The 26,533-nt window shown below is 44.6% G+C and overlaps 1 protein-coding gene across 1 annotated transcript in view; it reads left to right on the plus strand.

Moving 5' to 3' along the window:
- NEGR1 (neuronal growth regulator 1) overlaps positions 1-26,533 on the plus strand; it is a 107,486-nt gene that overhangs the window by 52,003 nt on the left and 28,950 nt on the right. Inside the window, exon 6 of the mRNA XM_026853842.1 lies at positions 1,708-1,859. Within this exon, the coding sequence (XP_026709643.1) occupies positions 1,708-1,859 (152 nt within the window). The remainder of the gene's footprint in view (positions 1-1,707; positions 1,860-26,533) is intronic.

A 26,533-nucleotide genomic window follows, 5' to 3' on the forward strand; every position in this document is an offset into this window, starting at 1 on the left:
AAAAAAAAAAAAAAAAAAAAAAAAAGTTCAACCTTACAACTGTAAAAAAGAGATGCTGCGGGTCAGACTGCAGCGATGGGCCAGAAGGGTGGAGGTGACTTGAAACAGCTGGTAGGAATAACCGTTGGTGGAAGTGGAGCCTGGGAGGGGGGCAGGAGAGGGCCCGAGGGGCTCATCCCAGCGGGAAGGGATGGTGGCCGTGGGGACAGCTCGAGGAAAGCGTCTGGCCTGGGGCTGGAGCCAGTGCCGGGGCCGAGCGGCTGAGCCTCCCCGAGCATCATCCCTGGTTCCGAGCCGCGGCGCGCGGGCAGGGGAGCACCGCAGCAGGGCGTGGGGGTTTGGGGTGAAGGACGCCCCTGGGGTTGTCTGCAGCAGAGGCAGAAAGAGGAGGGACAGACCCGGGTGGTTTGAGGAGGAGGACATCCACGTGCAGAAGCGCGTGCGTAAATTGAAAGGACAGACTTCTGCCTTGCGCAAGTCTGGAGGAAAGGTGAATCTTCTACCTGCAGCATTCGCCCCAAACCGGGTGTTTCAATCCCATTTTTTTTATGTTTCTGGCAAAACCATGTGTGCCTGTGGGATGCGCTATGTCCTTTCCCCAACAACGGGCTGCACAGAGCAGACCCGAGTCCTTTACAGCAACGCGAACCGCACGGGGAAGAGAAACCCCCTGCACGTGCTGCAGCATCAAGAGATCAGATGAGAGCAGAGGCACTCGTGTAGCGGTGAGAAGTATTCAGTCCACGATGTGCAGAAGTGCAATTAATGGTCGACTTGAAATGTTTTTAGACAGAATGCTGAAAGATCGCATTCAGTCCCAGGATGTATGATTACATCTTTCAATATATCAAACAGAAATTGTGTACTTAATCTGGAACTCCGCTCCTCATGTGAAATATAAGGAATTATGAGTAATCAGCTGTAGCTGTATTTTAATAATATCCTTGTTAGATGAGACGTGGTTTAGGTACAACAGCGACGTTTAAACTGATCCTCTCTTCGCCCCGGTGCAGCAGCGCTGCTTCTGACACCACTTTGGGAGCAGCGTCAAAGACCTGCTGGTTCCTACGAAATTCGGGGTGGGAAGCTCAAAGTCAGGGAAACAGAGCCGGGTGAAAGGAACCCTGGTTTATTTTTTCCTACGTTCCATCACCTGGATTCTGTTCGGATCGCTGTCTCAGGGTGCGGTGCTGCTGTAGCGCATCTCCCCTAATTGCGAGTCTAATTTGTAACTGTAGAGGCTTGTAAAACCGACTGCGGTGTCAATCCTACGCAGTCACATTTCTGGCTGCCTAATCCTCATCTGCCGTCAGCTGGAGGTGTGTAAGGACACAGGCAGTCTCCAGAGTCTGACAAAACACTGTCTGAAAGCCTTACCGTAATACTTTTCTGCCCCAAATAGGGTATTTAATTCTGTAGGTTTGCCCAATTTAAAATCTCAGCTTTACACGTGAGAATTTATATCCCACCCTACGGCCAGGCAGGCAGGGCCACGGGTCTCAGTCTTTTTTCTCTCGACGAGGCCACGCAGGCAGAACCCATTCCCCTCAACACCCCACAGCTCCACTGGTGCCCACAGCCTCTCTGATCTGCCACCATGATAATTTTGCTTGACGGACGACCTCGGCAGCTTGCAAACAGCTTCCTGTTTAAAAAAATTATTGCTTAGGGCATATGAGTTACAGAAATTTTCTTTTTGCTTTCTAGACTGATCAATGGTCAACAAGGAATTACTATTAAAAATTATAGTACAAGATCACTTCTTACTGTTACCAATGTGACAGAAGAGCATTTTGGCAACTATACATGTGTCGCTGCCAACAAGCTAGGGACGACCAATGCCAGCCTGCCTCTCAACCGTAAGTAACGTGGACATGTGGCAAATGTTCATGGTTGTTTCCACAGACATGGATTCAAAAGCCAAAAATCAGTAGTGTGCTTTTTCCCCCCCCTGGTTTCTTCACAAGGCATACAAATACCGTTGCGTTCCTCAGTACTGGGAGATAAAGCACCTGGTTATTTATTCTGTGCTGTAGAAGGGTTTCTGTTATGAAAGCGATGGCATGTTTTGGGGGTATTGATGAATCCACAAAAAAAAAAAAACCAACAAAACAAAACAGCCCACCACAACTAAACCCAACCCGCCGCCGTGGTATAGAGACAAAATTAGCATGGCATAATCTTTCTGCTCCGAATAGAAATAACAGATCACTGAGGTACCACTGTAAATAAAGTGAAAAACTTTTTCAGGTAGTTTGAGGAAATACGCTGAGCTGAATAACCGGGGTGTGCCAGAGCCCTGCTCACAGGTCGGTTTGTTGGCTGTTGACCTCTGCTACGGAGAGGTCGCGGAGGACTTAAATCTTTTGTAAAACACAATGTGTTGTAATGGGCAAAACCAAAGCACTGAGATTTTTAGCGTGAAGGTTGCCTAAAATAGGTCTCGAATGTCTTGCTTGGAAGATATTTTTGTCTGTAGATTTGTAGTATTTCACATTTGTTGAATATCTAGCCATCTGTCAGTGGCATCTGAAGATATTCGTAGTTGAACTTCAGTGCTAATCTGTTCTAATAGCGATAAAACTGAAAGGCAAAACTTAGAATATATCCTACGTGCTTTTCTCTACATAAAGATATTCATTCCTTCCTGAGTGGAAATGTCGATATTCAGTTGCTCAGATTCTAGGGTTATTGCCTTGTAGCCATGAAACTGCATTGTCAGAATATACTAAATTACTGCAGAAGATACGTAATAAGGAGAAAATAGCGTGAAGCCTTTGCTGCTATTTTACTTAATAGTTGAGAAATCATTGATAGGGTGAAAACAACGTTATGCTTAAAACAGAAAGTGCAAGAAGTGAAAACAAAAGGAATATTATGCAAGAAGCAGGTAGTATTTGGTGTATTTGCAATTCAGAAAGGTAAAATGAAAGTTTCGTTTAATTTTGAACAGAGCAGAGCTGAATCTGTCTCTTAGTTGGTGCCAGCTTTTTATCAGTTTTAAATGGTTGAGGTACCATGTAGCCACCCTTAAAACCCGCTTTGAGATACAGAGGTTGAACATGTCATATAAGTACCAAGTACATCGTTACAGGTCATAAAAATAGATATTCTCCGTCATGAAAGAGATGGGATGTGTGAAGCAGAACAGTCTGAGAGAAAAGACTGAAATCTGGGTCTGATCCTGACTTCACAGAATGAAATATGGGGATGATACTAGCTCGGAGGTTTGACTGACAGACCGAGATGAAATGTCTTACACTATGACTTTTTGAATCTAGTCAAAACAAGGAGAGGTTTCCAAAAGGTGGGGATCGAGATTTCGGTTGGGAATGAAGATCATTTGGTGAAGTTTTTCCTTGCTCATAGCTTGTGTTAATGTTATCTAGAAAGTGTATCACTTAAAAAAAAAAAATAAATAATGAACAGGGTAGCGACTTATTAAGTATGGATCCTTAATCCTTCAGAGAGAATTTGCTCTTGTGAAACGTTATGTATGTTTGTTGGCAACGATAACTGAACATATGTGCTGGTCCAGGTATGTGAGAGAGAGGCTTTAGCAGTTAATGGTTGGTGGCAGCATTCGATGGTCAAGTGCAGGGTTAAGTATGATTTGATCATCATGTTCCTTGACAAATATTAAAAATTAGATGCTGATGTCTTATTTCAGCACGTGTCTTAAGCTTAATCGCATTGGCGCGATACAGCCTGAGATGCAGAGGGGTTGGAAGAGCATCGTTAGGGCAGGTGCCCGTGATGGCCGCGGTTTGGGAGCCCCAGCGCACCCCCCGCTGCCCCCGGACCCACGGTGGGGGCCCAAACACACGGCGGGGTTTTATCAAAGCGCTGCCACGATGTGCGGCTACAGCGGGAGCACATCGGAGCCGGAGCGCGGATGCCTGCACACCTCCCCTGTCACGCGTTGGCACCTTGCCCAATAGCGCTAAGTAATTGCTAACTGGCTCTTTCTGTCTGCTGTTAGTTGGGGGTTTTTTGAAAGAGAAATTTGTATAGCAGAGTTTGAAAAATCTATTTTTTTTTTTCTTTGTACATCCCTGTATAATATATCAATGACGTCATAGCTACGCATAGCTGGGAGCCTTTCTCGGGGACGGAGCCAAGCGTGTTCTTAGTTATTGGTGTCTGCATCCTATGCAGATATAAAAGTCAAGGATACCAGCAAAAGGATTATTTCTTCTACTGAGAGGGCTCTGGCTTTCTGTGATCCGTAAAGGCAACCTTGAGCTGACAGAAAGTCATAAAGTGGGTAAAGGGATGTCAGGACAAAGCTGACTTTCCGTGGCTGTGACGCGGCCTGAGCAAAGGAGACGGTAGATTAATAGAGTGGTGCCCGCGGGGAGGATGGGGCAGGAGGAGAGCTGGAGTATCGCCCACAGCCAGAGGACACCCCCGCTGCAGCCGTGAGCCGGGGACACCCGGCAGAAGGTCGCCCAGCACCGCTTCTGTCCCGGGGACAGATACCCAGATCGGTTTGCAGAAGAACTTCATCTCTGAGGAGTTATGCACGTCCCAGAGACCTCAAACGTAACAAAATTTATCATACCCCTAACTGAAGACTTGTTGGCCATGTCTAAGATCTAGCTATTAATAATAAATTCAGCAGCTGTAAAATAGAAGGACTGAGCCTTGCGGGGAAAAATACAGAGAAGCAGTGGTTCCAAGAAATTAATAATGAATGGCAATTTGCTAATTATTCATGGCTAAGTCCTCTGTATCATCCAAATGTGTTGGGTTTTGTGGGTAATCGTATGAAGTACATGATCCCCCCTAGAGCACCGACATGAGGAGTGTCCGTCGGACGGTCCCATCCTGCCATCTATGGGCCTAATTGATCCGATGCTTAGCGCAGTCTGCGCTGGCTTTTCTCAGAATTTCTGGTACTTAAGAAGAAGAGGAACGTGGTCCTTTCCTGTAAATAAAGCATGGGTTTGCTGATTCATTAAACCCAGGAGATGAGGCATTCCGGTATGCGCCCAGGGTAAGAGGTTCCATCTACAGGGCTGAGGAGCCAACGGGGAATGGAATAGCCCTTTTTTTTTTTTTTAATTAAGAGGATTTTGCTTTTAAATTAGCCACATCTTAATCCGAGACATTTTCCTACAAACAAATTTGCAAGGCCATTGCGAGGGGAGGGAATTGTCATTAACCACTGGCACCGAGGTAGGTTTATGCAACCGTTTTTCTCAGGCAGACAAAACTGAGAGGGTCTCTGTTGCCTTCCCGAGATGGCTCCTGCCCTTGCGCTCTCCTGGCCAGCAGACACAGCTGGTAGGGCGTTTCTTACTTTCTCTTATCAAAGCTGAGTGGTGGCAGAAGGTTCTTCCTACCACCCATCGATGAGGAGGAAGGTGGAGCTGGTTTTGAGACGCTGCCACCGCGAGCTCTTGAGTCGCTGCTGGAGACGTTGGGCCAGGCACAGGGCTCAGCTCTGCGCCACGGAGCTGGAGATCCGCGCTCTGTATGTCAGGTTGTGGGGTGAATCGTTTCAGTATCCTTGCTTGGTCAGGGCTGCAACGCCAAGCCCACGCCTCTGCAAGCCCCGCAGGCACGACCGTCCTCATCTCCTCTGCCTGAGCACTTGAATTAGGGCAGAAAACTGAGCAGCTGTTGAAATCCTGCATCTTTAATCTGCACGTAGATTTAATCTATGTATCTACCGAAACTATAAACCTACTTAGAGAGTGTTCGCAGAGGCATTAAATTCACTGCTACACGTGTGATCGCTGTGTGTCCCCTGGAGATACGTCGTCCACAAAAGCCTGGACTGATGTAAGCCATCGCCTCGCAGAAAGCGGAAGTAATCATTGCTCCTCGAGTAGATATGTCTGTGATTATTCTTAAGTAAAGGTATTATTTATATTTTTTTTAAAGAGCACCTCCTATACGTGCCCTGCTATTTGTAGGAATAAGTAACTTGTCTGGTAAGTGATACCTTTCTTCAGAAAACTTGCAGCACAGAGGAAGCATCCGTGTCCTTTACTAACAGCTGCCAGAGAAATTATTTCCTTTAAATGGTTGGTTGTGTCATCCACAGGTGTTACGGCTGCTCAGGTTTATACAGAAATCTTAGATGCATTATCAGTAGCTACTCAAAACCATAAATAATGGTGAAGAGCTGCGTAAAAGGTCAGTAGTGACCTTTGGAAGGAGAAGGAACCATAGCAAGGTGTGCGAGAGACGTGGTAGTATTTTCTGTGCTGATTTAATTGCTGCGGCTAAACAGAACTACTTTTATTGAATAAGCACCCAACTGTGAACTTATGGTGAGTGCAACATGCTTATAAGCTTGTCTCAAACATTTCCACATGCCAGGAAGCGCCAGACCGTGCCCTCAATTTCTGCATGTTGATTGCATTGTGTCCTGGTTCCTACACAAAGTTTCCTAATTAAACTGCTGTATTAATATTGTTAATACATTGGGTTTCATGACTGAAATGAAGAAAAAAAATAATAATATTCTTCCAAAATTTTAAATTAACTCATTGTAAATTGCACATAACGTCCTCGGTAGCACCACGTACAGTTGTGGAATGTCAAAGACTCGGAGGTGTCAAGGGTGTCCGCAGAGTGGTGTGGTGGCTTTGCTGTGACACATCTTCTAAAGAAGGGGAGAGGCAACAGTTTTCTGTGGTAGTTCCCTAGCAGGGCCTGCTGCTGTGCCAAGTCATGAAAATCCAAGAAAAGCTAGGCTTGAGGGCACTTCGGAGATCACCTCGGCTCTCCGCCTGAGGGCACGCTCACGATGCTGGTCACCATGCCTGGCAGTGGTTGGATTTGCTCCTCTTGATTCATAGCGACCCTCCACCATCGCGCTCGTTTTATAGACGCTTCTTTCACGCATTAGTCGCTTTTCCTTCGTGTTTAAACCAAACGTCTTCCTACAGCAGCTGAAGCCTCTTTCCACCCGTCGTAGTCACCATGGGAAAAAGAGAGAGCGGGGTTTCACAAGAAGTGAGAAGAAACACGGGCTGGGCAGAGGGAGGGAAGGGCAGTGCCACGGCAAAATAATTATCTCCAAGTTCCTAAAAGCCTCTTCTGAAATGGGCAAGGGAATGTTCCGAAGTGAGATACTTCCTGTAGCGATGAGACGTGTATTTACCGTTGTTGATCACAGTGGTGACGGGGTGGCCAAGCCGGCCCGCTGCTAGGGCAGGCACCTCCCTCCACCCTTCGGCAATGGCGCTTTCCTGTTGTCTGATGCCTGAGCACCAGTCGTATTCCTGAAGCGACGACTCTTAAACCTTAAAGGTTTCTGTCTGCACTTACTCCTCCAGCTTTAGCAAACTTTCATTTCTTTCCCTTTTTACCATTTTTCTTTTTTTTTTTTTTCCTTTTCCGCCGAACATATCCAGGAGCTGGGATGGGAACTTCTTAAGCTTATACTCCCTGGAGACATATTTAGAACAAAGGGGCCATGCAGTGCAGGGACTCAGTGGCAGGGACTACGCTGCTCTGGTCGGTCACTCGCTCTTGCAGCCCGAGACCTCCTTCAGGATGTGCGGTGGTTGTTCCGCCTGGAACGAAGCTCTCCTGGCACAGACGAGGCTTGAGCTGCACCGCTGGGTGCGCTCCCCTCGCTGGGGCACTGACCTCGGGACCCCCCATGGGAGTTTTCCGCTTTTGCCCAGGCTGCACGCGGGCCTTGCAAGGCTGGTGCTGCTGCAGGTGGTCCTTACGATCAGTAATTTACACGGCTCTGCGTTATCGTGTAAAGACTGCTTGGGTCATCTTCTGTCCGCGTGGTTCGGTGCTATCATCGACTCAGCGCTTTCATTTTATTGACTGAGGAATCGTATTTTAGTGTATTCGGATGTGTGACAGGTTTCTGATAAGTTTTAGCTCGATAGCTTTGCCTGGACTACCAAATTTGACATTTCTAGAAAGAAATGTACTCTCCAGGGAAATTCCCTTTGGGTCCACCGTTTCAGCTGTTGTCCAATTATCTAAGAAAGATTTTACTATTCTCTCTCCCAGATACCAGTCTGCAAAGCAAATCAAACTTCAATTTGCATAGTGCTGGGTTATGTCTCAGCCAGGCAGTCTGGTCTGCACTAAAAAAAAAAAATAATATTAAAATAATGTGTATAGATATATCTATATGCATATAAAAATTTAAATGAAAATTCCTGTACTCATTAGGAGCCTATTCAAAGACTGCTGCAGTCAGTCAGAAGACATTTATTGATTTAATAAGGTTTGAATCGAGCCTGAAGTCTCCTGTAGACATCACTGTGCAGAGAACCGGTGCCACAGACATAATTTTTCACTGGGGTTGTCCCTTCCCATCCTGCCCCCGGAGGGGCCGCCGCTGCTCGGATCTGCTCATCCAGCTCCTGCTGAGCGCACGGGGAAGGTCCCTTCCTCCACGTCCCGGGAGGGTCGATGGACAGGGAACAGATTGGAAATCCATTCTGGGAACTTCCAAACCATTTGTAAAGGAGAGGTCGCACGTCTGACCCCTCATGCTTTCATATGACCTCTTACCAGCTACAAGGGGCATCTCGGTCCGCACCCAAAGGGTTTCATGGTGTCCCCTTTATAAAACCAAGCCAAGTCTTTGTGTGATGCGTTGTCCCATCTCAAAGCTGTGGTGTAACTATTCCGTTACTGACTGAAGATGATTTTGCTTTTTTTTTCCCCCCCTCTGTGTGTGCTCTGTTTTCACTGACGTGGTTTTTGGTCGAAGTCCTTGGCTTTGCTCACCGTGTCCAAGTTGGCCTAATAGGACCAGCTGCTGCAGGAGAGGTGATCCATCACGGAAAGGACCTGTCCTGGAGATGGAGACTGGGGTGGGCACCCAGCTCCTGCTCAGCGTGTTGAAACTCAGGGAATTGGAGAAGCAGGGTTATAAATCTGGGACTCGGTTCCTTGTGGACCTTTCTCAAAGATCAAGGTATTCACCCAGGACATTTTAATTGAGTGATTGTGTTCCCAACGGAAAACAACTCTCTGAAAACTCTCAGCCATCCCCATGGGATTCATGGGCAAGGCAAAAGCCTTTCCTCTCTCCCTGTTCTCGCGCAGGGCGAAATACAGACGTACAATGCAGCCGCACAGCACACAAGTGAAACAGTTTTCTTTACATCACAGCTACACCCGAGGAACTAATTTCACAAGATATTGCTGGGACAGGGAGCCCAGCAGAATTAAAAACTTGAATTCATATATTCATACAGAATAAGATAAATGGCCGAATCCTCCATTTATGTAAGTCACGATAATTCTGTTCGATGTTGGGATTGAGACCCTTCCACATGGATGCCAACTGCTGCTCCGGGTGACAATTACTGGGAGTTAAGGAGAAATTTCCTCTCAATCCATTTTCCAGTTTGAGCTTTTTCTCTGAATTATCTGACAATAAGCGACTGAGATGGGATGAGGGAGAAATAACCTGTCTGAGCGAGGCTTCTCTTTGATATTTAGAGGAAACTTTAAAAGCCTGAGAGTGTATCGGGGGGTGGGGGTGGTGAAAAAACGAAGAAAACAAAAACAAACAAACAAAAAAAAAACCAACAAAAAAAAAAAACACAAGCCCATGGTCTTTGCTATGGATCCTTACAGAAGTTGCCTTTATGTTACATTTTGTTAAATTTGTGTTTTATTCTCAAAATGCGCGATTATAACCATAGGCACGTGTTCTTACCGAACGGGAAAAAAATCAGGGAGGTTGAAGCATGTCTAAAAGTTCATCTTAGGTATCAGTTAATGATGATTAAAACGTTCCAGGTCATCTGGGGAACTTATTTACAGCTCCCTGCTGAAGGCAGCAGCTGCCCGTGTCCCAACCAAGGCGAGGAGCACCGACGGTCAGAGCTCTGCTTGGATTTGTGTTTCTTGTCAGGGGATAGAAAAATCTTGAAGTAAAATAACTTTTTAGAAAAAAATTGGAAATCCGAAGAATACCATGCATAACAACCGGGATGAGGGCTAGAAGTGGTATAACGTTAATGACATAAATGTGTGTTACCACTCAATCTGGAACACGAGCTTCAGCCTTGGCCCCAAAAATATTGCAGAAAGGAGGGGGAGGTTCATAAAGGAACGATAGAAAACAAAGCACAAAAAAAAAAGAAAAAATCCTGTGTCTGGAGATTAAAGATTATTCCTGTCCGTGTTCTAAAGGAAAAAGAAGCTTATTGAAATATTCGCTGGTCTAGAGAAGGAGTATTAGGATGGTTTTGTCATAAAACAAGCCCAAGAGAACTTTCACTTACACTGCTCAGTAGCAAAATTTAAACTTAATGCAAAGCACTTCGTTAAAATATTAAGTGTAGAACTTATTTTCATAACAAACTGCTGAGAGCGAAGCTCAGGGAGCTTTAAAAAGGAATCGGCTATTGATCAAGGATATCAAGAATTTTCATGAAGATCACAGAATGGATTTAAAACCCGAGACTTCAGTATTTAAGCGGATAAGTCCAATGGGTTGGAAAACGCTTAACTGAAATACTTTACCAAATCAATTCTAGGTTATTTAACAAAAGCATTTTCTTGAAACCAAATAATGTTTATCTGAAAAGCATGTGTGCTTCTATTGTGTCAAGTGTCCCTAATTTGGAGATTAGCAAAAAAAAAAAAAGACAGAGGCGATCTCCACAGCTTCTGTTTGCATTTCCCTGAGAGGTGCTACGTGTTCCTGAGCATCTGAACAGTTCGTGAACTGAAGATTAGAGAGGAAAAAAAAAAAAAATATTGGGTTTTTTTTTGGCTAAAAGGTAAAAATAGATTCAGAGATTTTAAAATGAGAGGTCTTTCAGTGAACCCACGCTATAAACACTAAATAATCACGTAAGTAACAAAATGCTGAATCTGAAATAGAGAACTAAATTAACTTTATCCTCCGTTCCACCTATAGGTTTATTTTTTACTGGAGTTTAAATAGCAAATTGAGGATAAAAACTTGCTCTTCTCAAGGCTTTTCTAACCCTCAGACCAAAAACCTTAACGTCGGATGCTTAGATTCTGCTTGCGATATTAGAAATGCTCAGTAAAACAGACCTGGGATGAGTTGTTCCGAAATGTACGGGTATTTTTTGTTTTTTTTTTCCCAAACATATTATCACAAGTAACAAAGCTGAGATCTTGACTTTAAAATGTTCTGCTCTGAAGCATCTACAAGAGTAATCGAAATTTTACTGTGCAGTAGGGTGCTGTTACTGTTATAGACTTTTTTTTATATATATAAATTGGCCTATAAAAAGATATTCAGATCTCTCTAGACGAGGCAATATTTAGACTTACTAACTTTACTCCAAGACAAACCACAAACCTGAGAACTTGATAATTTAAATTCTGTTAATTTACTGTTAGAACGCTATTCTGAGACAAAGGATATAAAATGTTTAAATTACTGAGGATGTGAGGAGGAAAGCAACAAATCCCATGAAGTAACCACACAGTAAACTAAGGCACGCCACAGTACAGCAGTCACGGACAGCTTTTATTTATTTGGCCAATAAAACGTACATCTGGTAGCAGCCCCTTTTCTCTGCTCGTGCTATTGCTGAGCTTCCCGCGGTGCTGCAAGGAGATGAGAAAAATGTCTGTCAGACTGCAGAAACTGGCTTCGGAGTCAGGGTCCAACAAGGTTTGATCTAAATCAGTCGAGATTTTAGTGGCTTTTAAACCGTGATTTCACAGCTAAAGGCAGTTCTGTGCGTTTCTTCAGCGAGATAATTCGCCTTTCTTCTTAACCTAGAGCCGAGTTTGAAAAATAGATCCCTGCTAATATCAGAGCAGTATATTGTATAGAGTGTGGCTGGTTTAAAATAGAGCTTTTAATTAATGACTAAGTGGTTGACATTTTGAAGCAAAATAGCCTTTTTTGGAAAAATCTGAATGCAGACTTCTAAATTAGGATGCGACACAAAAAAAAAAAAAAAAAAATTCCCTGCGCTGCTTGTCATCATCCTGTCTGAATTCCAGCATGTCACCCATCAGACACGTGGCTCTCCTACTAAAGATATTTTGCAGCCAGTCCGTTTCTGTTTGCAAATCAAAGGCTTACTCTCGCCCTTTTGGCATTTAGTCTCCACCAGTAGTTGCTGAAACTGCTCCTGGGCTCTGTAAATATTGTTGCCCAGTGCCGTGAGCGGCCTCAGCAGATCGTCACGTGCAGGACGGGCAGGTGTCAATGCGAGGGAGAACACAGTTCAGCCCTTCGTGGTCTTTGCTAATAGCTGTTATAAAAAACACCCTGGAAGCTGGCATTACTCTAAATAAAATTCCCAGGCCAGGGACAGAAACCATCACCCCCCCCGGTCTGTGCGAAATTTTTGCCTGGGACTTTTCTTGGACATAAAAACACCGAGCGCATCTGTAGCCGCTGACTTTCGGAAGGAGCTTGGGTTGGAGCCCATCACGGAGCTGCTAATGACTCTTAATTTTTTGCTGAGTTTGCCCAGAGTTTTGGAGCTGGCACCTGGCTGCGATGCTGCACGTGAGGACAGAGTGAAAAGAAATCGCCCTCGAGGGAACACTTGCGCAAAGGCTGGGAGAGGGTTGGTCCTACGTGTAAATCAGCGCGATAAAGCGCTGCTTGGGAAAATAAGGGCTTAGGCTAGGGGATGGAGCTGGTCCGCAAATGAGTGGGTATGACTTTGTCATGCGTAAGCCCAGGCTGAGGGAGGAGGATTTCTAACCCTTAGAGCAGCTGGGTTCTGCAGCAGTCTTTAACAGAGAGCGGTGGGGCAAGAAACGGGAATTATTTCAGCAACGAAGCTCAGTGAGTTTGTCAAAGGGATTTGTCCTCGGTGCTAAAGAAATGAACCAAAAGCCTCGGGTCTGCTCCATGAAAAAAAAAAAAAAAATCATAAAAAAAGTCGCATCTCTCGCATAAAATTCCTTTTCTGCTGTTCCAATGAACGCCTTGCTGCAAAGCTACACAAAACCCGATTTAACCAAGGGGTTTAGTGCTGGTTTGGTTTTATTGCCCCGTTTAACAAGTGGGGGTACATGGTTGGCACTGATGAAAACAGTTAGCCTGGGTCTAACCCTACCTGAAAGGATGATGCAGAGGGGGTCGGTGTAGGCATCCTCAGTGCTGAGCAGGGTCTGCAAGAGGAGTTTGGGCCAGTCCAGGATTATCTGAGCCAGGTTTAGGTCAAGTTGGTATCCAGACTAACGGAGAATATACTTCTGTTTCCACAAATAATAGGGTCAGCTCTTGCGCTCTACTATTGTGTTTATAATATGCTAATAGTAGTTAATCTGCGCCGCACGATACTCGGCTGTAGCGTGGCACTTACACCGAGGAGTTGCGCTGACGCTGCACTAGGAGTTCTGGGTGGGATCCCAATACGTATATAACAGATCACCTGATATTTTAAGTCTCACTACCTCGACCAGGAAAAAGTTACCGCGTCTATCAAGAGCGATTACAGTCTGATCTGTCTAAACCCCTTGCGGGAGGCAAGCAAATCCCTTGAGGAGCACGTTGTGTTGTTTATTTTAACCCGCTGAGGTGGGCGCTTGGAGCCTCTGTTTTCCTGTAGGCTGCGACCGACTTCTGTTCCTTCATCGCAGCCTTTGACAGCTCCCCGGGCAATAAATGCATTTCCTTCCTCCCAGGGTTTGTGTGCCTTGTTCTATAGATGAGCCGGGCGCTGCTCGTCTCCCGTTTACCTGTTCCCAACACTCGTCCGTACCAAATGGAAAACAGTTGCACCTCGCTGACTCATCTGTAACTGGAATAATCCACATTAAGGTTCGCTGTTGTGTTCCTTTCTCTTTTTCTCTGACGTGTAGCGTTATGCGGTTCTCTATTTCTCTTGGAAAGTTCAGAGTCAAACCTTACAATATGCTGCTTCTTAAACTCTGGGTAGAGATGTGCAGCCATAACTCCAGCTTAATTAAGTCTCCTTTTACAGAAATTGTAGACTTTTTATGAATTTCATCATGACATTGGCACATTTCACCATGTAATTTATAGAGATTTGTAATGATTCATTTGATAGGCATTGTCTGTGGATTTCAGTTCATCAGGGATCAGCAGAACTATAATTATGCGGTAATTATTAAATAACTTACAAATTGCTGCGCCAGTGAAAGCAAATATCAGAGCAATTGAACAGCATCTAGTCCTTCTAGGCGTGTGTTATATACATGTGAGGATGGTGGAGATGGGAGTGCTTACTCTACACGCAGTAGTAATGCCTAGATGAGGCAAGAAGGTCTATGAGTGAGACTTTTATTGTGGGAAGAGTTGTCTGTGCCTGTGTTCCCAGAGCTGCAGGCAGCAGGAGAACACTTTCACCTGGGAAATCCTACAGGAGGGATGTGGGTAGGTCAGGAACCCGGGTTCCCCTTGGCCAGGGGGATCGTCTCTGCGGGTTGATCCTGATACTGCAGGTGCTCTCTGTTGGCCTGTATATCAGCTCCAAGTGTTAGCGGTTGAGCTGGGCAGCTGGGCTTAGCACAAACTCTTCCCAGTCCGTTCCTTGCGGCCAAGGTGCTGCCCCGTTGTAACTCGGGCTGATTCCCCTGTTTTCTCCCTGTTGGCTGATAAATGGGGTGATGAGTTGCCCGCCCGCCTGCTGCCGTTGGGACTTTTCTTTAGCCCCGTGTGCCCATGGGGTGTGGGGGTCCCAGCCCCGAGCCACCACGCTGAGTCCGTGAGAGGAGAACGGGCAGGAGCGTGACTTTGTGTACCAGGACTTGCAGCCTTACAGGTGCACTCCGTCTGACCCCCAGTTAACAATACTTATTCAGAAATCACGCTCTGCTCCAGAGAAATGAGCTATTTGCGTTGGCCAAAGCATAAATGCGTGATGCTTTTTAAATATGTGTGTGGCCGAGCAGTGCCTCTGCAGCGGCACAGTGTAACTGGCACTTCTGCATGTGTGGAGCTTCGGGGAAAAAAAAAAAAAAAAAAAAAAAAAAAAAAAAAAAAACAAACAGTCTACCTCTTTTCAACATCCAGGTGAAGTCAGCCAGCAAGCAGAAACGCTTCTGTATGTCACTTGGTCTTTCCAAGAGAAGCCAAAGCCTGGCTTAACGATATGCTCCAGCCTTGCACGGGACGAATGAAAACAGGCCGGCGCTGGCCGAGGGTTTAACTGGGCGGTGTGGGAGAGGAAAGTGTCTCCTGGAAGATTCCCCCGCGCCTGGGCTGTGTTATTGGAGCTGCGTGTATTCAGAAGCGGGAGAAAATTAACAAACCTGCCCGTTACCATGAGCCTGGCCAAAGCTTTGGTTTAACACTATTATCATCGCTGGGCGTACCGCCGTGGCGTGCGTCATGTTGCATCTCTAATTTATATTTTGTCTTATTTACTTCCAGAAATATAGCGGCGGTTGTGCGGATTTAAAGAATGACCTCTGAGAACAAGAATATAATTATTGGGAGTCAGAGCAGTGCTAATCATATGTTTCTGAACCGCAAAAATGCTAACAGATTTCTAGATCTACATTATTCATAAGCTTCCTATTTATACATATGAATGGAAGACCAAGCTAAAAGGACGCAGACTGCTTTGTCACTTTTTTTTTTCTTCATTTTGTTACGGTCGCAACAGCTGTAAAAATCGTTCAAGCAGCAGTTTTCTCTGGAAAAATCTGAAATAGGAAATAAGGAAGGACGAGCAAATATTGTTTATCTTTTGTAACAGCGTAACTTGAACAACTGAATAAATACCAGCGTAGTTCGTGTGACATCAGTGACGCGGACACGATTAAAATGTCGACGGGAAATAGAAACTCAAGAGGTGTCTCTGTTTGCTTCACCCTGGTTTTGTTGCCTAGGGCGCGGACAGCACCCAGGCGACGCGGCGCTGGGGCAGGGGCAGCCTCGTTAGCAGCCTCGTTAGACCTTGGCTGTCAGCGGAAGGTCGTGTGCCGTGCGGCGCCCCTGACAAGGGCTTTGTCTTCTCCGTTTCTCCGTCCATCCTGCAGGTCGCTTGTGCAGCGCTGACTCGATAAACCTCCTGTAGGAGAGCAGCAGGCTGGGAAGGTTTGGTTGAGCATTTAGAGAGCGCTTTCAGAAAACTCCTGAAATCTTTTTTTTTATTTTCCCCCTCTTCCTTGAACAGAGCCTTTCCTTTTCCTCCATTTCCATTGAAAAAACTGCAATTTATTTTAAGGCTTTTTCTTTTACAAGACTCTCCGTTGCTGGTTACCAGGCGCTGGTTAGTTGTCCCTGGACGTTCGGGACGTGTTGCCTAGAGGGGACCATGGCAGATGCTGACCTTGAGGATTGGTGGGCAAACCACAACATACCAGTTGAAATGGGTGGTCAGGCAGCACCAGGACAGGTCAGATTATGACAGGAAGTGGTCATGGTTAAAACAACGGCTTCTTCTTCTTCTCCTTCTTGGCAGACAGTCCGCCATGGGTGCGGCCGCTCGCTGCGAAATTGAGATGCTTCAAGTGTGCAAGGGAAGGGAATTTCATAAATCATATCCTCAACCGTGCTTTTCTGATAAACGTTGTAGGAAAAAAAATTGTAAACCATGCAGAAGATTTCATAAACGCAGGTCCTCAACAGAGATGGCAAATTGGTTGTGTTTTTTATTATCTTTTATTTTTGATAATGCTTGACAGTGTCTTGTAACTGGATACGCAGCGCTGAGAGAAACGCTTTTTGATTTGACATCAAACGAGCCCTGTTGATGCATCTTTTTAGAATGTAAAAGTGCTGTTTGAGGTTTTCTTCATTTGTGAAAGTGATTGTTGTATTTCATAAACTGTGGTGGGTGTCCCTAGGCTGGAAGTGTAATGCTTCAGAAATCTTTCTCTGCATCTGAAAGGGCCTCAAGTTTCTTTGAAAAAAAAAAAAACACACCAAAACATCCTTACGTGCCTTGGCTCAGCATGTGCGTCCCCAGTACCGCGGTGCCCAGGCTGGTTTGATCTCCGTGGCGTTTCGGGGTGAAAGCAGAGCTCCCCGCTGCCCAGCGGCTGCTGGATCCTTCCCCTTCTCCTTAAATCCGGAGCATCTCTCCTCTCTCGGGCGCGTGCCTGGTGCTGTGGGTCTGCCCCGTCCGGGGGCCCCTCGGGACTCGCCATAGAACAAAATCGTTCTACCCGGGCTTGGAGTTCTTTGCCTTTTCTTGGCTTCTCCCGACGCGCAACCTTCGCCACCCCCAGACTACCCATAACCCACGTTGTCTTTGCAATTAATGAACGGATTCTTTGTGCCGTCCTGACGTAAATGACCCTTCGCGTGGTTTGTTTTACCTTTTTTTCCTCCTAGGCTTGCTTTGCAGGAATTTCTTCAGCAGGCTGCAAGTGCTGATGGTTGTTCTGAAATCCGTAAAGATTTCATTTCTCAAAAGTATTTTTTTCAAAGCCGAAAAGGTTCGTTATTCATTTGCTCAGATTTATTTTTGTTTCTTGAAATCCGCTGTGCTTTTTTTTTTTTTTTTCATTTCTGAATAGTTCTGTGCTTGTAAATACTGGTGCAAAGGGGTACTAGTGATGGGACCATAAACTAGTAGAGACTCAAAGAGTAGACTGCGGTATGAATGGGTGCTTTGGCCAGAATCCCTTTGTTCGGGGTAAGCTTCCCTGATTTATTAATTTCCTCCAAGTACAGGCATTTGTGTGAAAGGTAAATCCTTGAGTATACACCAACGTGTTATAGATGTGAAATTGTCATGATGGTGGGGATGGCAATTGCATACGCTGACTGGTAAGAGTATCAAAGGTGTGACCTTTATTTTAAACATTATTTTGAATTTTTTAAAATGGAAATAGAATTTTTGCTTGTTAGTGGTTTGCACCTCCCACCAATCAAAATAAATTTAAAACATTTCTTTTACAAACTGTAAAATAGTTAATTCTACATAAAATAGGATTCGTTCTGGAACTTATTAAAAATTAAATATTTTTTTAAAAAATTTTATAGACTCCAGAGTTTTTAAATATGTTATTTTAATATTTTTCTTTGGTTTTCAATAAGAAAATCAAATTCTATTAGAATTTTTAATTCATTCCATTATGTTTCGTGCACCCGCCAAGAGTATGTGTGGTGCTCAGGTCTGGTACTGCACAGAAATGGATTTCAGTGAGTGCTCTTGACACTTGACTTTCATTGGACTTCTCTCACAAGAATACGCTAAAAGGTGTCATTAAAGTGGTTTTCTACCGGCTTCAAAATATTTGAATATTTATTGAAAAACTCCTGCTACTGAGCAAAAAGCAAACTGTGTTGTGTAGAGCAGCGGGGATTGCCGAAGGATGGAGTGAGGAACTTACCTGGCAATTTCAGGTCTCAAACTCGAGCTTAATAATTATTTTTGTTAATGTCTCGTAGACATTGAGCTATTAAATACTTATCAGTTTATAATAAAAGAACAAACCATTTAAATAAAATAATTACTAGGCAATTAAGGTGTAATAACTCAAACCTGTTAAAGATCTCAAATCCCAGTTGCAAAATATTAATGGTGAGTAAAAGACACACGATAAACTAAGGACACATGTCTACCCTGTCCACTGATACTTTCCACCCGGAAGATTTATTATTAAATATGTTTTTCCATTTACCATTGCACTCCAACAGTCCCTGGCTTACCCAGGCTTAAGGACCTTCATTCCAAAATAAATTATTAATCTTTTACATATCCGATAAAGCCCAGGAGAGATTAAATTAAATAAGCCTGGTTAATTATCGAAAGTCATAACTGAAAATAGTGGTGAGGGGTTTTTTTTAAATTAATTAATGTGTTTGTATTTAATTACCAGTTGTATTTAGGAGCAGTTATTGATTCCTCCAATACATGGGAAATCTAAATATTATTACGGCAAAATCCAACCCTTTTCCTGACGCAGACAGAAATGAAACAAGCTGCTTATTTTCTGCTGTTACCAGACACTCTTATGACCTGTCAGCGTGCCAGTCTGGTAGCACCATGCTCTGACGCTTTCTCGGATCTAGAATTCGCGCTCTCGTTAGGTCAGGTGTTACCAATATTGAGTAAGCACCTACCCCCGTCCTATAATAAAATATATCAGAATGTTGTGCTTTCTCTCACATGGCGTGTGTAAACGCCATTCCTCGCTAAATATAAATATCTAATCATACCTTTCCAAATAATTTGTATTTATCTTAAGAAAATTAATGAGATTTTAAGCCTAATATAAATAGGGAAACTGTTTGGAGTGTTGTTGATGAATAACTAGACTGCAAAATAGCAGAAAAAAAAATAGGATTACGTTATAAAGGAAAAAAAACCTAGAAGGTCCGTCAGTGCTAGGGTTTTGTCTGAGTCTGTATCTTTTCTTGATTGTGTATCTGACTTCTCAGTCTTCCTGAGAAAATACTATCGAGCAGAATGGATTTCTGCGCTCTTGTGTGTGTCGTATCCTCCAACGAGAGTTTCAAGAAACATATCTTTTAGCTAAAGGCAACCTGAGTTTGTTCCAGTAGTCACGTCACATCTGGGATCCAAATACCCCAAGAATGGCAGAAGCCGACGGGACAATACTGAGGGCTGCAGAAATCAATTAAAACACTTCGGCGTTTCTCCTCATAGTTATTGTAAAACAGGTTAGACTGACTGTCGCCAGACTAGTGAAGAACACAAAGAATTAAATTATATTTTAGACATGTATAGCAGTGGGTTTTATTCTGAAAAACAGAATTGAATTTTCAAATTCTGAAAAAAAAAAATAAAAATGAGTGGGGCATACAGCTTTAACTCATAATAAAGAATAATCTTCAATTTTTTAAAACTGGTTTCCTCCTAAAGAGGGTCCATCGTGCCAGCCTAAACAATTTCATTTTGGACCAGCCACAGAGTGACAAAACAAGCTATCTTCGTAATAGAAAATTGGGTTCGTAGCTTGAACTCAAGACTCCTCCTGTAACGGTCCCGGTGACGGGCTGGCGCCGAGCTCATGCTGGGAGGGGGCTCCAAAAACCTGGAAAAGAGCATCATCTTTTTCATACTGCTGATGAATTATCCTCCCCTCGCGGATCGAAATGGTCTTTATGGCGGCATTGACACCCACTGCAGCCAACAGAGAGACTTTCCTCCCCGGCTCCAGCTCCGGCGAGGTGCAGGGGGACGGCAGCCGCGCGGCCTCGGGGCCGGGACGCTCCTGGTACGTGGGACAGAGCCACTCGCCCCGGCTGCAGGGCGGCATCGAGCGGGGGCCGTGCTGATGAGCAGCTGTCCTTTGTGATTGGTGGCTTTTTGAAGACCTTGATCTGCAGTGGATATCCTCACAGTCTTCATACGCTGGAAGCTTATATATATTTTATTTTAAATATCTCTAATATGAAATTAATTACAATATTTAGAGCAGAACTGGGCTTCAGAAGTGATACCCACAGAGACACTTTGTTTTCTGTTGCTTTGAAGGAGATAATTTTTTTAATTTTTTTTCAAGGGCAAAACCATCTCAACAGACGAAGAATGCCAAGTACTGAGTCCGGTTGCTTGATGTGTCTTGTCATTTCAAATTTATTATTAGAAAAATTAGTAAAATCACTGTATACAATGCAGAGACAGAAACCGGCAGATGAAGACTGAGGGGTTTGGCAAGGTACCAGAAAAATGGGAACGTTGTCAGAAGTTCTGTATTTTGTTTATAGATAAAACACAGAAAGCTGACGTGGGGGCACGGGGGAAGGAAGGGGAATGGGAATAAATAATGAGCACTCTTCTCTCCTTTGTGTTTGTGCCAGGACAAGGCATGGACAAAAAAGAGAGGGGAGAACAAAGGCATACATCTGGCGTGGTCCCACGGCGTTCCAGATTCCTCCAAACTTCACGGGTTTTGTAGCTTCATCATTGCCTTTCCCTTCTTGGGTTTAATAAATCTTAAATAAAAGCCCTACCGGTATGTGAGCTACGGCTCCGGGGGGGGCTGCGTTAGGGACCCTCACCCACAGCCCTGACCGTGCTAGAGCTGTGCGAACAATAAACTTGCAACACCAAAGAGGTTTCCATTCGTACTTCGTTAAACACTGGGAGCAATTTTTGGTTTTACGGATTTTCCTTTTAGATGAATTTTCTCTTAAACTTGCAATGTGGGGTGACTGTGCAGTATTTGCAAGTCCAGAGTGAGATTTTGGTAGCTTTCCGCTTCTTTCCTTCGTCAGCCAACCCCTCTGTAGGAGATTGCAGTGTTTTGTGACGGGAAGCATCAGGCGCCAGTTTGAGGTCGGTGACGTTTGCGAAGTCTTTTCACAGACTGAAGCTTCGTATTGCAACGGGTCGTGTCGAAGTAGGGAACTCCACAGGGGTAAATGTGTTCTGGAAAATACTGATCATACTCTGTGAGACGCTGTTACAGTTAGGGTGCGATGTAATTACTCAGAGCTGTGTGTGAGCGGCTGCGCTCTGTCCCGAATGGCTGATGAGCTCACGTCTGCGAGCAGCGGACAGGGAAACGTGGCTTCCTTAGCAGCAGGGGGTGAGGGACTAGTTGCAACTCATGGAAAAGGATGTTTGACCTGGAGTAGGCCAGGACACGTCCTAACGATGCATCCGGATGCGGCACTAATAATGTCTGCGCGTTTTTTAATGGGAAGGGATGAAAAATTCCTGGTGCGTGGGCAGTTCTGGGTCTGCTTTTGGCTGGCGGGTCTGGGAGATGGCGGAGGAGGTGGGGTGCTCGCTGGTGGGTTTTGTCGGAGAGTCAGAGGCTCGTTGGCTGGTTTCCTGCAGGCAACGGGCTGAAACAACACATTGTTTGCTTTTGCTGAGATTTTCGTATTCTCTTGGGGGGAAAAAAAAAGGTTGGTTTGTGCTATTGAGACGCTGGGACCGGGAGGACGCCTGGGTCAGTGACTCTAATCCCCTTATACCGCAGGCTGCTCCACTGTGTAATCCCTTCCATAAACCAATCGAGGTTCCTCCTCGAAGGGGTTGGTTTTCCTTTGCACGAGCTCTGGCGAGGAGGCAGCGCGAGGACGGGGAGGCTCCAAAGGCTGCAGGGAGGCTCCAAAGGCTCCAGCCCCGCTTTGCGTTTCTGGATGCATTCGCTCTCGCTTTACACCCACTTGTTCATGCAAGCAGGGGCCGATGAATTACTCAGTTCCTTACTCATAATACGAGGAGATTTTCTAGGCAAATAATTACAAGTAATTGGCCTCGTAAACTAATAGCCCAGTTTTTATTTACTTCCTTATTTTTACCTGCCTGTGTCCTTTAATAGCTCCTTCCGCATGTTTTTCTAAAGCCTTCAATGCCCTGGAGTTGTAGCTGTGTGTGCTCACCCTCCTTGAACATACCTTTAATTCTCAGTCCTGCTGTCCCCGCTGTCCTCCCCTCCCTGCGAATTTACTGTTGTTTTGATGGTTTTATGTGAAAATATTTAAATCCTCCTGACCTGAGAATCCTGAGCTGATTGAATTTTGCTTTAACTTCAGTCTGGCAATTTCCATTTCCCCTTTGTTATGCAGAATGCCATCTTTTAAGCTTTTCCTAAACCTGGAGGAAAAAAAAAAAAATTAGGTCCATGCTTAATTTTTCTACCTTACCTTTGTGAACAGAGGCACTTTCATTTTTCTTAAGGTGTCTGTGGGGCTGAAGAGTGTTTTTGCAGCAGGTTTCCTTTCCAAGGTGCAGCTCAGTTGGGCATCTGGGCAGCTCCCGCTTCATCCCTGCCCGTCTGGGTTTCCCAGACATCACTTCTTTACGGCGGATTGCTTTTGATCCTTGTAATTTTCCTCCTTGTGCTGTGTAGCCTTTCATGGGGTGGTTTCCCATTTTGTTAAGAGATTTTTCACTGCAATTTTTTTTTCTGCCTGGGATCAGAAAGGAATTTCTAGATACTATCTCTTTCCTTTTGGTAAAAGGCAGTGTTAAATGTCCTTGACATTAAACCATACCTCCTTGTCCCAGCTGTCTTTAGTAGCTTATATTCTCCAAAGATTTCTCTTTTGAGGATTAGAGCTGTAGTTACAACTCTGTGGGGTTTATTCTTCTACTTTATTTAAACTCACTCAGCTGCTGATTCTCTAACGCCAGATTATTTCCAGCCGTTGGCTCTAGCATATGCTCACCACCGCTAACCAAAGTTGGTTTTAAAAGAACATTATGTTTTACTTCTTCCCGTGACAACGCGGTACAGATAGCAGCACACCTCATCTCACATTTCCCTTTCCCTCACCTCTGCCAAGTCGGGCTCCTACACCGCGACCTGTAGGTGCGTTTCCCTGTTTAAAAACTCGCTAGCTGTCTTTGTCAAAATCTGACTTTGCAGACAGGTCGATTTCCTTGTGTTGTCCCAGGAAGACTTTTCTCTACCTTTCTCAAAGTAATGTTAACCCAGACAGTTTGTTTTACCTGTGCTACCATCTCTGACTCTTCTCTACTCCATCACAACACCGACGTAGGATGCAGCGCTCTTCCCAGAGGGCTCCCTGCTCTGTTCCACCCCAGCTCAAGCCACCTCAGCACTGGGCCATGTTTGGTGACACTTTCCCCCTTCCAGGACTCCCTGCATTGTTTACAGGCAGCTGTGTTGTTTCTCCCTGTCCGCGTTCGGTGTCAGGCTGTGATTTGTACACCCCTTCTGTCAGCGTCACTCAGCTGACTGCTGTTCTCAGCAGCATCCGTACTTCTTCCACCTGCTATCATATCCTTTATTTGCTGCCCTGTCTGTTTGCTTTGGTTTATTTCTCCTCCTACACACACTTGAAGAGATCTCTTGAGCTTCTCCAAACCTGCCCCTTTTTTTTTCTTAAAGCTGATCGAGTCAGGGATGCAGCCTTGACCCCAGAGGGCACCTGTCACCGGTCCTTGGGGGGACCAACCCTTCTCCAAAAGCTGCTTCATGATTTCCGCAGATCTGCAGTGTATGGCAGCACCTCTAAAATAACAGGACGGGGGCTTCGAACTCCAGACTTGTGTGTCCTAAACCATCACTGTGAAGTTTTGCTTTCCATGGTGGTGTCTCTGGCAGCATCCCCAAGCATTCACTGCATGGTCCATAGGGTGTTTGTAAAGGCAACTGAAACTTAAAAGGCAGTAAAAGGTAGGTTTGTATGCACTTTAGAAAAAAAAATTAAATCCCCGTCTGAGCATCCCTGGAGCCTCGTGGCACAGGAGAGATACCCACCATGAGTTCTGACCTTCTCGCTTGCGCATCCACCGCGTGTTGGAATTTGCCCCGTCACCCCAGAGTGGCAGCAGCAGTTGGTCTCCAAGCCCAGCCACAAGACTGAAGAGCGGGCAGCCTTCCCAACCCAGCCACGGGGACAAAGACAAACCCAGGGCAGCAAGTGAGATTAAGTGGTTTGGGGGCATTAGTACATTTAGACCTTGACAGAAATTACCAGTTTTCCACGTGTGTTCAGCAGCCGGGGTCCCTATGCCCAGGACACTCCTGTTTCTGTCTTTTTGGTCTCGGCTTGAATTTAATCTCTGTTTTAAAATAATGAGATGTTTCTGGCTCACGCCTGCCTCACCAGAATAGATGATTCTGAAGATAAGAGCAAGGATCCTGCGCGTAGCAATTCGGGTGACGCCAAGTCTGTGAAGGGCAAACTAGGAGGTGGTGTGAACACGTTGATTTTCCTCTGGTTTATGAAACAAATCTAGAAAGTTCTGCTCAAGGAGAATTCTCCACTGGAAGCACAGAATATCATGTTTTTCCATTATACTTTTTTTTTTTTTTTTCCCCTGCCACAACCACCCTTGCTGAGCAGTCCTGATGATGTAGGAGTGGGGTCCCAGCAAAATGAAGTGCAGATACTGCCACTCTTTCCTACACGTCCCTGCCTCCCAGCATTACTATTAAGTCATAAATATATTTAAATTTTAATGAACCAGCCTAGCATGCTTATAGAAGAACCAGCTGGTTTTGTTTTCTCTCTATAGACCTGAACAATTTAATGAATAAAGATCCGCAAAGTTTTAGAACTTGAAACTAGAAATATATCCATCTCTCCAACTCCTTCATCTGATAATGTGTTTTAAAAATGAGGTTTTTGCAAGAATAATACATGATATTATCGCCTTTGCTTCCAGCTTCAATGATACTACAGTTCTGTGACTTTATGCTACCGTAAGCACCTACAATTAAGCCTAGATCCAATGCTTCCAAAAGAGGCACGATTCTAGTAAAATCCCTGCTGGTTTGGGCATGGTATTTTGCCTTTTAATGAAATATTGTACTCATTGAGTATGTTAATTTACTTGATTGTTGCGGAAAACATTGTTATTCTGCAGCAGGAGGAACCTTCTCCTTTATAGGAAGCCATAGCAACAGGAAGGATTTGACTCCTAAATTCACAAGAAAAAGATCCTGGGGTCTTTTTTTTTTAGGGTAGCCAAAAAAATAACTTTTGTCATCATTGCAAAATGCATTTGAAGCAAAGCTGACAATTATACACGAGAAGCAGGATGTAATTTTTCAGACGACTTGGGAGAAATTCAAGACCACTAAATCAAATTATTATAAAACTTATAAAGTGATCGTTAAAATACAAAATCAGGGAAACCTTGATGATTCCTTGGGTTTTTTTCTGTGTCTCTTGTGCTAACAAAACTTCCCTTTCTCCTGCTAAAATCACGTTTGCTCTGGGCGGGAGTACAACCTTTTTCCGTAGAGCCCCTTTTTTTTTTTTTTTCTGGGCAGGTGGAACCTTCTGGTGTCTCGCATTTCCCTTTCCTCGCAGTCGGCTCTACCCCGGCAGGTTCCCCATGTCACGAGACGCCAGCCGGGACCTTCAGAGCAGAATCGGTGTCTTAAACTGATTGATTCAAAACCCACAATAGCTACAGCTATTGCGCAGTTTCCTAATCCACGCCCTTGTAGCCAAGTCCATGTTTTGGGTTTTTTTAAATTCAACATTGCTGAAATCAATTTAGCTCATCAGTCTTCACTGTATAATCATTATTTCTGTAGCTTTGTGTGATTTTGCTTTAGATCTGTTAAATATACCGGGGAAAAAAAAACACAACACAAAACATTTCGCTGCCCAAGGCAACCCCCAGAAGAATCCTCTGCCATCCTTCACGTCCTTCACCGAGTCTCTGCGCGTCCCCTGGGATGCTCCCGGCCGGAGCAGCCTCATCTCCACCTTCCCTTTCCCACTGCCCCAACTGTGGGCTGGGGGGGAACAAGGGGGGGGACATCCGGGGACCGACTGACTCATCTGCCCACATCTCCCCCTCTCTCCACTGCCACATACATCACCGACCCCTGAGCAGGAGTAGGAAACCTCAATACTAGATGTGAAACCCTTTTTATGTTAATGACTGCTCAAGCTGTCAACCAGCCTTCATGGATTTTAAATTTCAAATCAAATTGTAAAGTTGGAGTAACGCAGTACAAATTCCCTTTTTTTTTTTTTATTCTTTTTTTTTGTTAATTCTTTTTTTTTTTTTTTGGAAATGTGATTTGAAATTATCCGCAGCAATGACATATTTGTCGAAATGTCGAATAAATATCGTTAAGGTTGGAAACATTCGTCTGTATTAGCAGCATTCTTAACGTGAGTAATTTGGTGGAGAAACTTCATAACTTTTTGTCTGGGAAAACATTTGTCTGTTATTTCACGTAGAATCATTTTTGCATCATATTAACCTGGGGAAAAAAAAAAAAAAAAAAA

The sequence above is a fragment of the Athene cunicularia genome (assembly GCF_003259725.1).
Source record: "Athene cunicularia isolate RWA chromosome 8 unlocalized genomic scaffold, athCun1 chr8_part1, whole genome shotgun sequence".
Lineage (NCBI taxonomy): Eukaryota > Metazoa > Chordata > Aves > Strigiformes > Strigidae > Athene > Athene cunicularia.